Here is a 17,168-nt window from a genome sequence, read left to right as displayed (position 1 = left end):
GGCTCCAGGGGGTATTTCTTATAAATACCATCATAACATAAATATATATACTATATATATTTGCTATAAAATAATATTAATAATAATAATAATAATAATAATAAAAAGATTAGGGTACCCTGGAGTACTTGAAACAAAGTGAGCCACACTTTGGGTTCTATACAAGCATACCCTTAAATAAACGGGTACATATAAAAAAAATTAAATTTAAAGACGTTGGGTAAAAAAAAAAATCTCCTAAACTTTAAACATGAACATTCAGAATTCAAAGAATCTCAGTTCTGGGATTCAGAAGGTTCTGTAATGTTTTCTTGATGGTAACCACAATGTACAATTATTTTTTAATGTTCTCTCTGTAGTTGTGTTTGTTTTTAGTGTCCTGTGATGAGACAGTTCAGTTCTGGATACAAGCACAGAATTAATGACATCAGACATAATCCATTCTCTGCTTCCCATTACATTTTATTGTTCAGTTCTGCCATTTACTTAACATGCAAACTCAAGATGTTATTAGACGTCAGCCGGTTTGGCTGAATTTTGGGTCGAATCAGGCAAACTTCATGGGCCTGGTTTATTAAAGCTCACCAAGGCTGGAGATTATATACTTTCATCAGTGAAGCTGGGCGATCCAGCAAACCTGGAATGGATTTCTTTTGCAAGCAAATGTTTTGAATCCTGGAGCAGATCCATTCCAGGTTTGCTGGATCACCCAGCTTCACTGATGAAAGTGTATCCTCTCCAGCCTTGGAAAGCTTTAATCAATCAGGTCCAATGTCTATGGCAGTTTAACACCAGGGTAGGCAAATCCTTCAAATCACCTAAAGCACATGAACCACCCTTCCCATGCCTGCTCTTCCAGAAGCTCCCTTCCCTCATATGGCTGAATTATGTTCATGCAGGTTTCCCATACCTATAGACATAGCAATGCAGGACTTTCTTCACTTACCCTATAAGAATGTTAAATTAAACTTTTTACTTAGTGGCAGCACCAAGTGGTCCTTACATGTGGAGCCACATAACCCAGGAGTATTGTGAGCCCAAGGGGGTAAATGTAGGGCAGCCTTGGCCCACAGATGTTGGTTGGAAGTCACTGGGCACTGAACCACATTGTAACATTGCATGGACAGTGTCATTAATGAAATATTGTATCAAAAGCCAATTTTTTTATTTTCAATTAAAAATTGGGGAAGCTGAATATTTCACATAGCATTCTACTTAAAAAATGTAGCTGGCCCCATCTTTTTTATTTGGCTTATATTTCTGATGTCAATGGAAGTTCCATGTTTCTATAAAAGAAGACCTTTTAAACATTTACCATCTAAAATTTTAATTCGTTTTACATGTGATGTGAAATGTATCAGCCTAATGTAAAAAAAAGCTTATCAAAAAATGATATCTATATATGGTATAATGACCAGATTCTTGCACTGGACTGTTAGGTCTCATTCACATCCGTGAAAAGGCCGTAATGCACATCCACACATGGAAAAATAGGTTGTGCTCCATTTATATGTAGCACATCACACTGCCAATGGCACAGATATATGTGGTGCATTGCAGCAAATCGGCATTATGGTGGTTTTAGGGGTTAGCACTCTGGCCTTTGCAGCGGTAGGTCCTAGATTCAATCCTCAGCAAAGGCATTTTCTGCATGGAGTTTGCAGGTTCTCCCAATGTTTGTGCGAGTTTCCTCCCCCATTCCAAAAACATGCAGTTGGGTCAATTGTCTTCCCCTCAAAATTGTCCTTGGACTGTATTAAAAGATATGACTATGGTAGGGACATTAGATTGTGAGCTCCTTTGAGGGACTTTGTACAGTGTTGTGTAATATGTCAGCGCTATATAAATACTGTGTAATATTAATAATAATTAGTAATAATAAACACAATAACGCCTGCATGGTGCAGTAACATTAAAATCACTAATAACAGTATTTTGTTATTTTTGCTTGGTTAGTGAAAAAATACCAGTAAGTTCATAAATTCCTGTTCCTGTCTTGCCCAATGCACTTCTGCTGGCTACAGAACACTTCCTTCAGTTCCTCCAATCTACATATTGATAAATCCAAGAACCAAACACATTGAGCCAATCTCCTAAAAACTCCCCTAACAAAAGTATGTCCATCCAAACTGAGTACAAACCCATCCTAAACCTTCTCACTGGTTACACCAAGGCTTCTCAACTTAGGTTCTTCCACAGGTTGCTAAGGGTTCCTTGAGCAATGAGCAGTCAGTCTAAATGATCTTTTCGGCTATCTGTAAGGGCGACATTTTTCCAATGGCCAGCAATGTAAGAGGCATTCTTCCCACTAACCAGCACACTAATGTACTGTGAGCTGTGGATAAAGTAATTACACTGGGGAACGCATTTTTTGTTGAGTTAGATCTTACACTTGTTTTTTTTACCAATTTTTGGATGGTGAATCCAGAAATTACCCAATTTTGCTATCACATTCAGTTTTTACGATACAGGGTACCGTCCAGGTTTTACAAAAAACATACAAATTTTACATACAATTAATAAAATAAAGAAATAATAACTTGAATGTACTGTTTATTTACATTTCTTTTGTTCATACAAAGGATTTATTGTTACTTTACGACAATTTTATTTACAGTAAAACATTTGAAAAATAATCGGGTAAGAGGCTAAGGTAAAAATTTACGCTTATAGCTTTTCCTGGAGTGTTCAGTGTTAGGACAATCCCGCCGGATGCTCCAACAATAGTCAGCCATCATATGTACATCCTATCTACCCCGATACCGTCCTTCCATGACCTTCAAATCTTGGTGGAATCATTCACTTTGCTCATCACTGACTGCACCAAGGTTTTCCGGGAAGTTAGAAAGATGGCTTTGCAGAAAATGCACCTTGATGCTCATAATGCAACCAAGCATTTTGTAACTCTCCAAGAGTTTCTGGACAATTTCTGTGTAATTATTTGCTCGTGTGTTTCCAAGAAAGTCCTTGGCAATGGCTTTGAATGATAACCAAGCATTTTTTTCAACTTCTGACATTGTCCTGATGAAATGTTCATCTTTGATGAGCTGCCGATTCTGTGGACCATCAAACACACCGGCCTTTATTTTTTTCAAATGACCGGCTAGGAAATGCCAAAATGAGGTACTTGAAACATTCTCCTTCAGTTGGCAAAGCTTTAACAAACTGCTTCATCAGACACAGTTCCATGTGCAGAGGCGAAAATATAATATTCTTTCTATCAACAAGTGGCTCATGTAGAATGTTTGGATCAGCTAGTTTTAGAGCAGATCTTGGAGACCAATTCCTTTCCACCCAATGCCTCTCAGGAGCTCCGCTGTCCCACATGCACAGATAACAGGGATACTTGGTGTATCCGCATTGCTGACCAAAAAGGGAGCATACCACAGATGACCCAATTGTGTTGGTGATATTGCAACAACTCAGTGACTCTCTTTATGTCTGCATATTCTTCACAAAGAGAAACTGAATGGCCAATTGGGACTGACTTAAATATATTTGTGAAGGAGGCCACACTTTAAGCTCCGCTTTGAGCTATCGATGAATAGTCGCCATTCAGTTGGGTTATTGATTGGAATTCCCAATTCCTTCATTAAACCAGGTATGTTATGGCAATACACAAAGCCACTGTCAGTTCTAAAGTACTGCTGAAATGCAATTTTTTTGGTTCAAAAGTACGATACCTTCGTTCCTTTTTCAAGTAAGTTTTTCTCACCAAGTCTTGATGCTAGAAGTTCTGAAGCCTTCTTTGATAGTCCCAAATCACGTGCCAAATCACTCAACTCATGCTGATCAAATCCCTTTCGAACAGAGTCCTCTTCCATTGCAAACTCTTCATCATTGTTGTCACCTAGTTCATCACCATAATCATGTTCCTCAAGAGAGGGTAGTGTAATAAAAACCTGAATCTGAATGAGCCTTTGGGCGTATAGCCGATGGTTGACTAGGATACTCGATGTTACATTTATTTTTCTTGTTATATCCTGAAGTTTTCACTATACAAAAGTAACAGTCATTGAAATGATCTCCTGGCTCTTGCCAAACCATAGGTATACAAAATGGTATCTTATCACGTGTTCCCTTTGTCCACATCTGTAAACCCTGGACACACTGTTTGCACACCTTATGAGGGGCCCAAGACTTTGATCACAAAGTTTAACTCTGAAATATGCCAAATAGGCTTGCTCTACAAATGTGCTGATGCTCGCCTTTTGACTGGGAATGGTGAAACTGCCACAGATATAACAAAATGAATCAGGGTTGCATAGGCACTTACGACGAAAAACAGCAGAGCCAGACATGATCTGAAAGAAATGAAATACGTGTGTAAGTAGAAAAATAAATTTTGCTCATTTATTACGTAGAGCAGCGCACAACCTCTGACCACATTTACGTCTTACGTGTAAATGAATAGCCTATACAAATCCATGTTACAGTAATCACATTAATATAAGCGGTAGTGAAAAAACCTGACGTGATAGGAGAAAACTAACTGCACTTTCAGAATCAGCATACCTATTTTAGTGTAAATCACTAAGTCAACAAAAAATTTGTTCCAAATTGTTCCCCAGTGTTATAGAAGGGGTTCCCTGAAGACCAGAAAGTTATTTCAAATGTTTTCCCATGTTAAAAAGGTAGAGAAACCCTGGGTACTAGAAATAAGGAAATCCTGTACAACCCCATATAGTCTGGGCAATGCAGAGAATAATTAATTCAAGAAGAAGGTTACAAGCTTGTGGCTATTCAAGCAAATGAAATTCATTCTGAAACAAAACGTATCCTTTAATTAATTGCAATTGCTGCAAATTCCTCCCAAAGACCTTGAAAATATAAAAGAAGACACAAAATGTACTAAACATGAAACAAATCCCATATTCAGCGTTCCCTCTCCTGTAAATATAACTATTTTGGAAACGGTAAAATGTGTATCAAAATAACACTTTGACATAAAAATACAGATAATTAAAGTTGTCACCAACTAAAAATATAACTGGATGTGTAGAGGAGAACGCGGATGCACCACAAGCACCGTCAGTACCTCAACCACATGAAGGGTGTTGTTAGATGCACCCGAATAACATTTTTGTAGAGAAAAGCTTGGTAATTACAGCTTGTGTCTGGACTGATGTGTAGTTTAGCTACAATCAAAGCAAAGGACAAGGATCACCACAAACGGCTGTAGGTTGCCAAGTATTAGATTACAGCTCTGGGCATTTTTTTTTTTTTAAAAATGAGCCTCCAGTCAATGTAAAATGTAAAAAAACATCTTACATGGCTTGGTATACTTACCTTCAATCTGGAGCTGCCCAAAACTGTTCTTTTTCTTTACAAGATGACCTCAGCACTGGGTAATGACACTGTAGGCCTAATTTATTAAAGCGCTCCAAGACTGGAGAGAATACACTTTAATCGGTGAAGCTGAGTCATCCAGCAAACCTGGAATGGATTTCTCATGTCATTTGCTATTTGTTAGCAAATGTTTCCGGCCCTGGACCAGATCCACTCCAAGTTTGCTGGATTACCCAGTTTCTTAGTAATAGCTAATGTGTGATAAATAGAGGGTATTCTAGAACAATATTATGGCCAGTAGCCTTAGAGGAAAGAGCAGTCCACTGAGATAATAGGCCTGATTTATTAAAGCTCTCCAAGGCTGGAGAGGATACACTTTCGACAGTGAACCTGGTTGATCCAGCAAACATGGAATACATCTGGTCCAGAATTGAAAACATTTGAAAACAAATAGCAGATGACTTTTAAGAAATCCATTTAGGGTTTGTTGGATCAGCCAGGTTAAGTGTATTCTCTCCAGTCTTGGAAAGCTTTAATAAATCAGGTCATGTGTGTTATTCACCACTTTTCCTACTACCTGAAATATCCCATTGCACCTAATGCTGAAAGATTATAAAACACTTTGACTCAGTTTATCCTAATAATAAATCTCTATTGTCCTAACAGGGTTTTCTTCCTACCAATAATCAGAATCTAATTCTGGGCTATTACCCCTAAAAACTCTTCTTAAAGGACCCTGTCACAAAATCCTATAGAGAAGAAATGGTAAACTTACCTCCAATCTTTATTTTAGGGACTGCAGTACCCAGAGCATCCTCTTCATTGGACACAAGACATTGTCCGCTTCCAGGTCCTCCAATGGGATTGCATACAAAGATGCACTAGGCCAATCATACTTATTATTAAAAGAAAGAAACTTTGCCAATCGTTTTGGTGTTAGCTTGGTACTCAGTCCCCTTGTGTGTTTAAATTAAATAAACATAATTATTCCTGCTGGTGTCTTCTACAGCAACCCAACTCACAGAGGACAAATATATAACCATATGGGAGATGACTATGGAGAAGAGCGACAGTAACTAGTACAACAAATTTTGTTAGCCCAGATCGGAACCACAGCAGCCAAATATTTTTGGAATATTTTTATATTCAGAATATTTTCTGCTTGAGTCTTGGAAGGAGGCGTCAAAGGTTCCCTACACACATATAGCATTGGGGGACCAACATTCGTTTTAGACGAGCCCCCCTGGATGGTATCGATGCCACCCAGACACTTCCATATTCCCTCAAGAATTCAATACCTCATTCAAACTGACTTCCTTCTCTAAGCCAATCTCTTTGAAAGCTGATCCAAACTAATTTGTTATATCACACAAGCTGGCTTGTATTTCTAATATTCCCATATCCCCCGACGAAGCCGTGTGCGAAACACATTGGGTAACTAGGATTTAGGAATTCAACCACACTGATGACATCCTTTGGGTATTTGTCTGTATGGACATAATTGATACTGGACTGATGATTAAGAGATTAAGATTGTATTTACAACTATGGACCTGATTTATTAACGCTCTCCAAGGCTGGAAAGGATACACTTTCATCAGTGAAGCTGTGCGATCCAGCAAACCTAAAAGGGATTTCGTAAGAAAAATTTTTTTGTTCTCAATTCTGGACCAGATCCATTCCAGGTTTGCTGGATCACCCAGCTTCACAGATGAAAGTGTATCCTCTCCAGCCTTGGAGAGCTTTAATAAATCACGCTCCATATGTTAAACAGATTTATTGATCATACAATCTTTCTTTGTCTTTGTAATAAGTTTAGATTGATGTACAACCTACTTTGACCCAGGATTGGGTGGCAAGTTTCTTTTGTGCTTTATATTATACAAGAACACAAATATGCAGAAAAGAACCTTGGAAATCAGGTGAAGCTGTCAACTACTTTGTAAAGTCTAAACCTGATTTCTAGTTAAACACTAACATGGTAATTGCCCAAAGGATATAGTAGACAACATGTGTAAAACAAACTAATGCTTTAATCTCTAAACTCATTTGCTGGAGCAAGTTACTGGGTTAAGCCAAGTGCTATCCTGAATGGACATTACATTTGCATAAGACAATCCAGGATTGAACTGGCTATATAGACACTGTTAACCCTGCATGGCAGTGAAGACCTAGGTAATATTGCACCTTTGTGTTATAGGTACAGCGAGGCCGAGTTACCCTGTAAGTTCTAGAAAAGTGGGTGGAGGATGGGATGGGTGAATGACTATATTAATCCTGAAGGTCCGAGGGAGGGTGAAAAGGAAGCAGGATAAATGTTAAGAGGATTACAGGCTCTGACTACAGATGGCATCCTACAGCCTCAGTGCTCTCTCACTTCTTGCCACACGGGTAGACCATGGCATGCAGCATGCAAAAATACCTCCACTATGCTATATAATAAATAGACTTCAAAGCCAAAAACAAGGTGGCATCTTCTGTATAAGAACTCTCAAAATTGTCTTCTTCCAATAGACGCATAGCCAACATTGAAAAAGTGTCCCTGTCCCCTGTGCATGATGCCGATAGCCATAGCTGGACCAACGTGACAGAGAATTCAGCTTTTTGCTAGGCCGTTGCTCTAGTTCTAGCCCTTCATAAGCTGACCTACAGTCTTCTAATAATGAGATCAGTAATTATTGAAGTCATTATATAAAGAAGGAATACAAAAGGTACACTTACCTGCATCCAAGAGACAAAAAGTAAAACTACACACTACTAGCAATAGACATCAGCCTATGAGGATTTAACTACTTACACCAATAATCACAGAGGTAATCACCTAATACTATTTAATATTTTGGTATCCCAGTACTCTACTTGGTAATACTTCTAGCCTATAAATAGATAACTAACAATATACACAAGAAACAATGCACAGCAATACATCCACATAGCCAACAAGGAACACGGTGTAGCGCTACACAACACATGTTACCGGCACAAATACATTTCATTTATCAAACGCTCATCATATAGGAAAGTACTATGGGGCCAGTTTTTCCACCATGCAGAATGTGCTTTATTTAGAACAAATATATTTTAATTCATATGACTGAATGATATTAGACTTTGGATTTGTGCGTAATATCTGACACTCTTGTTAATAGTTGCAGAGCTCCTCGCAGTGACTGCAGGGGAGTCAAAGCTTTGTGATCATGCCTGTATGCAGACAATACTACTAACTGCAGTTAGATGTTTCTCAGCAGATATTTAGAAACTTTATAGATAATATTTTCCTGCATGTAAAATCTTTTCATCCTAAAAAAACACATTCTCCCTAAAGAGAATTCTTGTCCCCAACTGCATTCTATGGCCTGGCAGATCAGTGGTGGCACCAAAGCAAACCGTAATGCATACATCAGACAAAAACATTATACCAGACTACTACAAGGGGTGCATAGCAGACATAGCAGTTTTGCATTAGCACTAACGTGACTATTTGAAAAGGGAAACGTATATATTCTAAAATGAGCTTAGGCAACTTGGGACCCTTTGGCTGATGTGGAACTGCAAAGCCCAAGATTTCTTGTAGTTTTACAACAGCGAGAGGGATAAGTTGCCTGATCTGCTCAAAGCTATCAACAAAAAGGAAGACTAAGGTAAAGTGGTGATGAGAAACTACCAGGACAGCCTGGGGACTCATTAGTTTTTGTGAAGTACATGAGCTACACTAAGAGGGGATGAGGCAGACAGAGGATGAGAAACCTGAAAGCCATCCTGCGTTCATCCCAGGAGCTGCCCACAGTGCGTCTCTTCAGTCCATGAATGAGCTCCTGACAGCTGCAGTCTGGCAATGGACTCTCACAGTAAGTGCTGCAGAAAATGAGTAACCAGAAACCAACTTCCAAATCATACAGGAGCACTACGTCAGGAATGGGGGGATAAGGTGCTGGAAAGGTGAGAAGAATGACTGGCGTCTCTGCTTACCAGACAAGCCTGAACCCTTTCATTAGTGCAGAGATGCTCGGGCAATGGGCACATCACAGCCTGCCCAGTCCCAGCTGTCTAGGTTCCAGGGCATATTGGATAAAATTAGGCGAATGCCAGGCCTGCTTGGTAATGTATATGTCCCCTCTTGTCCTCTCACACTCTTCCTCTTCTCTCTCTAGAGCTGTACAGCAAAGCTCCTCTGCTGACAATGTGAGCTGAGCATGTGCAGAATTGAGAGAGATGTGGGAAGCAAAGCCAGAATTGGCATTCCTACCAGACACTCTGAGTGGGAGGGGGAATCTGCAAAGTATTGGACAAGAATCAGAACTTACAGAGGGACCCTGTAATACCAAAATATTCAACATACGAAAGCACTGTGCGGCAAGCTACCCTGCACAGCCTCCTCCATGGAACGTACCCCCCCCCCCCCTGGACCAGTTGCCTGTGCGGTAATTACTAGGATGGAGACACATGTTCAGCTAGGGATCTTAAAAATAACATCCTGCTCCCTGTAGTTAACACTGTTCTATCCTAGCAGATTTTATTACAGTGCCACGTGCAAAGTAACACAGCCTGAATCTGCAGAGAGTCAAAAATATACAGAATGTGAAAATGTGCAGAATACCTGTGATAGAAACAAATGACATGAGTGTGAAGTCAAGCTTTAACCTAACAACCCAACCTAACCTTCCCAACCTTGTCAGAGGGAAAAGATCACCAGGTAATGCAAAAATCAAGGACATACTGTTCATTTTGGATTTAAGGTAATATGCGAACTGTGTTTATTGTGAAAATTGATCACTAATATGAAATGTACATATGATTATTAATGTGAATTGAACAATATTCTTTTCTGTCTGAATATGGTCTGTTTTGATATTAAAGATCTTTAAACTGATTCCCGATAAAGCGGACGTAAATATCCGCGAAACGCGTTGAATCAAATAAAGCTAAAACTGTGAGACTGTTCATTGTGCATATTGCTTCATACCACACCAATCTGGATGGAGTGTTTTTAATTTGCTGTATTATGCTGCAATTTTTGGCTTGCACTATTGTGTGTATCAATAGAGTTTTTATATTTTATCTATTGTGCTGTTAAAGTCCCAATTTTTGTCAGTTTTTTGCTCTGTTTATAATGCAAATACTCTTCAGATTCCACCAGCAAAGGATACATTTGTCAAGATGCTCACATTAGAAAAATTGATACCTAATGCAAACACTGGAAATACTTTGCTACCATGTTTCTATTCTGCTGACATCTGTAAACAACGAGTGCAATAATCTATAGGCGATCAGAACAATAATAACATTAATGTGGCCTTTTGCAGCTAATACAAGGTTGGGTGTATAGAGAGTAAGGGGGCATTGTGTTGGATTGCTGAGAAAGTTTGGGGTGCTCAGAAATACCTGGGCAGCACGGTGGCTCAGGGGTTAGCACTCCGGCCTTTGCAGTGCTAGGTCCTAGGTTCGAATCCCAGCCAGGACACTATCTGCATGGAGTTTGCAGGTTCTCCCCGTGTCTGCGTGGGTTTCCTCCGGGTACTCCGGTTTCCTCCCACATCCCAAAAACATGCAATAGGATTAATTGGTTTCCCCCTAAATTGACCTTAGACTACATTAATGACATATCACTATGGTAGGGACATTAGATTGTGAGCTCCTTTGAGGGACAGTTAGTGACATGACTATGGACTTTGTACAGCGCTGCGTAATATGATGGCGCTATATAAATACTGTATAATAATAATAATAATACCAGAATAAAGATAAAAAAGCAAGAGTTCACCGTTTATATTCCCTGCCTTTATCTTCTATAAGTTGTAATAGAAAATATATTTATTAGAACCATTAGAAAATATAAACATTTTTCCCAACCAGGGTTCCTCCTACGGGTTCCTTGAGCAATTTATGATTCTCAGGTCAAATTAAAGCGACCCCAATGATCATTCTGGCTATCTGTAAGGGTGACATGCTTCCCAATGGCCAGCAATGTCGGTGGAATTCTTCCCACTGACCACCACACTTATTTTATGTGAAGTGTTGATATAGTAACTAGCAGAGGTTCCCCAAGTACCTGAAAGTTATTTAATGGGTTCCCCCTGTTACAAAGGTCAGAAAAGGATAGTGTAGTGCCATGTTACTCAACTAGAATTCCTCCAGAGAGGGTTCCTTAAGCAGCTTCCTATGAGCAGTTTGCAACTATCAGGTTAGTTTAACTGACCCCCAATGATCATTTTGGCTATCTGTAAGGGTAACATTCTACCCTATAGTTGGCAAGTAGAAGTAATTCCTCCCACTGTCAACCAAACAAAAATATCCTTTGCGTTGTGAATATAGTATATAGTGAATATAATAATTGGTAGTCTCCCCATGTTAAAAGGTTGACAAACACTGAGCAATTTGTGCCTCTTGGGTCAGTTTAAGTGACTCCAATGATCTTTTTGGCTATCTGTAAGGATGACATTCTTCCCAATGGCCAGCAATGTAAGAGGCATTCATTATTTTAAGGGTTCCCCTATGTTAAAAATGTTGAGAAACAAGTATATAGATCAGACCTACCAGAGGGATAATTGGGAGATAGAGGGATTTGGAGAGGCTGTTGTGATGAAACAGCCAAATAACAACATGCTTATTCTACATTCTAGAAGCAATATTCTGCTTTATGTTCTTGAACTACAAAGAAAAAAAAGTACAGAAATGGTAAAAAAAAAACCCAACTATGATACAACACCAATCACACACGGCCCGGGATATAATTGTTAGTTAGTGAACAGGGCATTTAGATGTGTACACATATGTACTACACGATATCTATATGGTATATATATAAAGAAACAAATAGGACACAGGAGTTGTGAACGCAGGGCGTCTGACCATCTGTTCCCATAATCAGGTGACTGATCCCAGCCAATCAAATCTCTGTCAGGTGATGGAGCTCAGCTGTCACTCTGAATGAGCATCACACTCTCAGCATCTCTGATCGGATGGCATCCTGGGACAGCACTGCCGTCCGACAGTTATGCGGTCATGGAGTTACGTGACCCTGTGCACAGGAAAATAAAGCTGGCTTACTATATGGGACGGGGCAATAGAGAAGTAAAACCAACTGTGCTGCAAATGACACTGGGCTTACAGATTTTACTATGATTAGCCAGCCCACCTTGGGTAACTAAAAGGTGACACTGGAGTGATGAGTATAAAGCAAGATGTCATCACATCTTTGCACAGACTCAGCAATTCCATATACACTGCGGAGCCCCAGGCAAAGCTGACTCATTTGAGCACCGGAGAAGAGAAGCTAATGAGAGGGGAGCAGGTGCTGAGAACAAGATGCCATTTTGGTGCCTCCTTAAGTTATCTGCATCTTATAACCTTGGCCTTGTGTATATTCTGGGAGAAACGGCCATGCTGGTTTGTAAGGGAAAAATAACCCTGTGGTATGGTGGCAAGAAGACAAATTGTGCAGAGGGTAAGGCAGGGACAATGTATGTCAGATGAGTCTATCATAAATCGAAGGATTGTGTTCAGGAAGGTTGAAGCAATCTTAGGCTACATGCACATATAAAATGATTCTCGTTTGATATTCGCCTCAGGGCTGATATCGGATGAGAATCTGGTGTGTGTACAGCACTTGTTGTCCATCCAGGTAGATCCACGAACAATCGTAATGAAAGTGAAGGGGAGAGAGTGCAGCGGGGAGCCGCTCCGTTGTAAAGCATAGAGCAGAGCGCGTTGTATGTACAGCGCTCGTTCGTGCATTGTGCAGTCTTTTGTCATTGGAAAGGATCGTTAAAGATCCAACGACAATTATTGCACATGTTTACTCAGCCTTAGAAATAAATATATTTCTGTTCGGTGTCTTTAGATACCAATAAATCGGGATAGGATGGCATTTGGACAGGGCAGCAATTATGTGCAATGTAAAGGGGCCCAAGCCGTAAGTTTGCACAAAGGTCCTCCATAGCTTGTGTCCGCCTCTGCAAACCACACTGCAGATTCACATACAGCTGGTATTCACACACACACACACTGGCCTGTGTGTGACATTTACTACAAGCAAACAACTACAGGTTGTATAGACGATTTGTGTACTAATAACTTGTATTCCTGTCATTTCCTGAGATTTACACAGCCCTATCAACTCTGCTCCAGTTAATCAATACAACCCAATCACTTCCCCATTTACAGCCTGTGATTGGACAGTGATGGAGCAGCAACAGGTTCATTGGGCCTGATTTATTGAAGGATACATTTTCATCAGTAATCCAACAATCCTAGAAGGGAATTCTTAAAAGCCATTTTCTATTTGTTTTCAAGTGTTTTAATGCTGCATCAGATACATTCCAGGTTTGCTAGATCACCCAGCTTCACAGATGAAAGTGTATCCTCTCTAGCCGTGGAGAGCTTTTATAAATCAGGCCTATTATCTCAGTGGACTGCTCTCTCCTTCCAGGCTACTGGCCATATTATTGTCATGGAATACCCTCTATTTATCAGTCCAGTATCAACTTTGGTATTTGCCAAGCCCTGATAAATGGGAACCCTCTAAATCACCAAAACACATTAGCTATTACTAAATGTGGCTTAAAATATTTTAAAAAATAATCTCTTTCTGACCAACACCAAGAAAGCAAATATAACCAGTTCCCAGTACTTCATGTTTTTTCTATCTCTTAGTATGGCCATTGCATGTAAATCAACATGCAGCAAACCTGTGTAGCTCTTAGAGCTGCCCCTTCCCCTACCAGACAGAGCTACTATATCAGGGATTACAGGAATGATAAAAAACGTGTCAGAAAAATACATTCATGATTTAACACATTTCTACTTTAGTTTGCAACCTTTCCATATCTGCATAAAGCTCAACCTAAATAAATTATTAATATAAATTATATATTATTATTATTATTATTAATAATAAACAGGGTTTATATAGCGGCAACATATTACGCAGTGCTGTAAATGCATTTATACAAGTTTGAATTATACAAGTTTGACAAGTTTTATCCATGAATGGATAAAGGAGAAAAATACTTTTATATATTTTGGTCCTCATAATTTGTGCCTGCAAATAAAAATACGTAGAGTGAACTCCAACAAGAAAAGAAGAATTTTGTGAATCTTGCAGAACATAATACGGCTCAGGCAGTGTTGTACAACGGTGGAGAAATGTTTCAATTTGCCCCCGCTGCAAATATCTTACCGATGTGTTTACAAGTGTGTGGCTTTCAAAGTCTATGCAGCATTATAGAAGGAATTCATGAAGTAACATTCCCTAGGATCATGTAAGTTTGGCATCAATCAATACTATGAAACTATTTTTGCTGCTTTAAATGCTGTCTTTTTTAACCATTAATATATCACTATTGGTTTGATTCCTTCAATAATATAAACAGTAATGTACCTTATTATGATTTTACGCCAAGATATTTTGTGCAAGCAAATGATTGGAATATGTAATATATGTCTTCTACTCTCTACATATCGTAAACAATGTTGTCTACATAACATATGTAGACTGTATCCTGTACTCACTACTGCTCCGCAAATGTAAAGCTACCCCGGACGAAGAATTTGCTTGGCGAAACGCGTCGGGTACTTACGGGTCCACGTATGCGATTAACTTTTCTACGCTGCTTTAAGTTTGTATATATTATTGCCAGATGATTATTGTCTGGAGCCTTACTGGGCCACATTTTGATGACAATGTCTAATACCTTGATCTGTAGAAGATCAGTGTTTAATGTATGGTACTATACCTTACAAACTACTAAACTGTTATTTTTTGCCATAAACACCCCTCTGTCTTATGTTTTTTTTTTTATTTACACTTTCTCATGAACATGAAGCGGTGTTTATTGTCACAGATGGAAGTCATGACATTATTTCTTTTACAGAATTTTTTGAAAATATAAAGCATCTCTGGGCAAAATCTCCCACCCTACAAATCCATTCCACATTTTACATTTTCCTGTGTTTTGTTTAGAAAGAATTATTCACCTAATAAAGCGCCATTTCCTCTGTGACTGCCGATTCAGCACCACTATCTGTGCCGGCCAGTCCCCAACAATCCCCTGGCACCAAGTTATTCCTCTTCTCCATTGTAAGAGAATATAATCACTGGACAGTCAATAAGAGGTGTTCATGTCACATAGCGGGAAGGAGAAACAAGGAAGGAAGAAGAAAAGCCCAAAACTAGAGCATCATGTGACTGCAGCTTTGGGGAAATAAAAAGAATGTTATTTCTACCTGTGATTGGATAGGCGGGAATTGTCGAAAAGAGTGGGAATATTGTTCCAAAGAGTGGTTTTAAATATAGCAATGCTTTAGGTCAATCTTTCCCAACTTTGGGATTCTCAGGTCTTCAGGGAACCCCTGCTGTCATTACAATATCCACCAATCACAGTACATTAATGTGATGGTCAGTGGTAAGAATTCCTCACATTGCTGGCCATTGGGAAGAATGTCACCCCTACAGATCATTGGGGTCACTTACAGTAAGGGAAAGAAGTATTTGATCCCCTGCTTATTTTGTACGTTTGCCCTCTGACAAAGAATTGGCCAGTCTATAATTGTAATGGCAGGTTTATTGTAGGTGTGAGAGACAGAATAACAACAAAAGAACCCTCAAAAACCCAGTGCTCAAAAGTCAGAGCTTGATATGCATTGTAATGAGTGAAATACGTATTTGATCCCCTTTATCCAGCAAGATTTCAGGCTCCCAGGTGTCTTCCCTGTATGCAGGTAAGGAGCTGAGATTAGGAGAACCCTCTGTAAGGGAGTGCTCCTAATCCAAGCTTGTTACAGTACCTGTATAAAAGACACCTGTCCACAGAAGCAATCAATAAAAGCTTTACAAAACAACTTAGGAGTGAGGATTTAGATATCAATACAGTTTAATAATACTTATACTAAAAAAAAAAAAACACAAAAGTGAAAGCAGAATTCTTGTGTGTAACAATCAGATCGGGTAATTTGCCTGTCCATCACTTTGTGGTACATATAGATGTGATTTGTAACTGCACTTCTGGATCATAAAGAGAGCCTGGTGTATAAAAAGCACCCTTGATAAAAAGGAGAGGAGAAAGAAAAATCCTGTCCTGTCCATGCATATAGATGGGGTGTTGTGATGACATTAGCAGATTGAAAAGAGTCACATTACTCCGCGTTAGCAAAACAAGCCTTGTTTTTGTTGCAATCAGCAGAGCGTTAATAAGGGGTCCAGTAAAATAATCACACCATCACCAGACTGAATCCATGAACTTATTTCCTCTTTAGTATTGATATGTATAGATTACCGGATGAGCTGGGTTGTACCAGCGAGATAAAATCTCACATGAAGTCATACAATAACATAATACTACCGAGAAACAACATTCTTTATACTTTAAAGCCCAATTACCAGTAATGTTATCATGAGAGATTCTTTATGGACACTCTGCATCCCTAGCATCAGATATGGACCCCACCAAGGTGCCAGGCCTCTGTAGGGTCTGGTCCTTCTTAGAAACCCTAAAACAAGATACAGGCTGTATAACGCTCCCAGATTGCAGCCTTTGGCTTTGCTTTACTGTTGTGATCAGTGACAGCAGACCCGAGAGATTAACCAGAACATGGCAGATGGTGGGCATGCAGAGCTATGGCACAGGCAATGGTTAGGGCTGTTGACTAGGGACAGGTGGAACGGAGTTTACATTTCCAGACACTTCAAATTTCAGCACAATTTGGCCCCTTTGCATAAATGCCTTGAATTCAATGTGGAAGATAAAATTAAAAAGCTGCGTGTTGGTTTATATAAGGTGTGATTGTCTTTAAAGAGCTTGTATAGGGTACAGAATCTCCTTTTAATATTCAGAGATCTGTCTGTCTGTTCTTGTGCCAAAAAAACTTTTAAAGTAGACTTA

General features: G+C 39.3%; 1 protein-coding gene across 6 annotated transcripts in view; it reads right to left on the bottom strand.

Moving 5' to 3' along the window:
• GRAMD1B (GRAM domain containing 1B) overlaps nt 1–17,168 on the bottom strand; it is a 152,694-nt gene that overhangs the window by 81,962 nt on the left and 53,564 nt on the right. Inside the window, exons 1-2 of one of the 6 annotated variants that reach the window (XM_072426598.1) lie at nt 9,259–9,472; nt 9,037–9,144 (exon numbers count right to left, since the gene is read on the bottom strand). The exons of 4 other annotated variants lie outside the window; for them this stretch is intronic. In XM_072426598.1, coding sequence (XP_072282699.1) covers nt 9,037–9,144; nt 9,259–9,281 — 131 coding nt within the window. In that variant the 5' untranslated portion in view covers nt 9,282–9,472. Of the gene's footprint in view, nt 1–9,036; nt 9,145–9,258; nt 9,473–17,168 lie in introns of those variants that run through there. One more of the 6 variants, XM_072426601.1, reaches the window with a different exon arrangement.

Source organism: Pyxicephalus adspersus, chromosome 11 (assembly GCF_032062135.1).
Source record: "Pyxicephalus adspersus chromosome 11, UCB_Pads_2.0, whole genome shotgun sequence".
In the NCBI taxonomy this organism is placed as follows: domain Eukaryota; kingdom Metazoa; phylum Chordata; class Amphibia; order Anura; family Pyxicephalidae; genus Pyxicephalus; species Pyxicephalus adspersus.
This window is presented reverse-complemented; position numbering and strand designations above follow the sequence as displayed.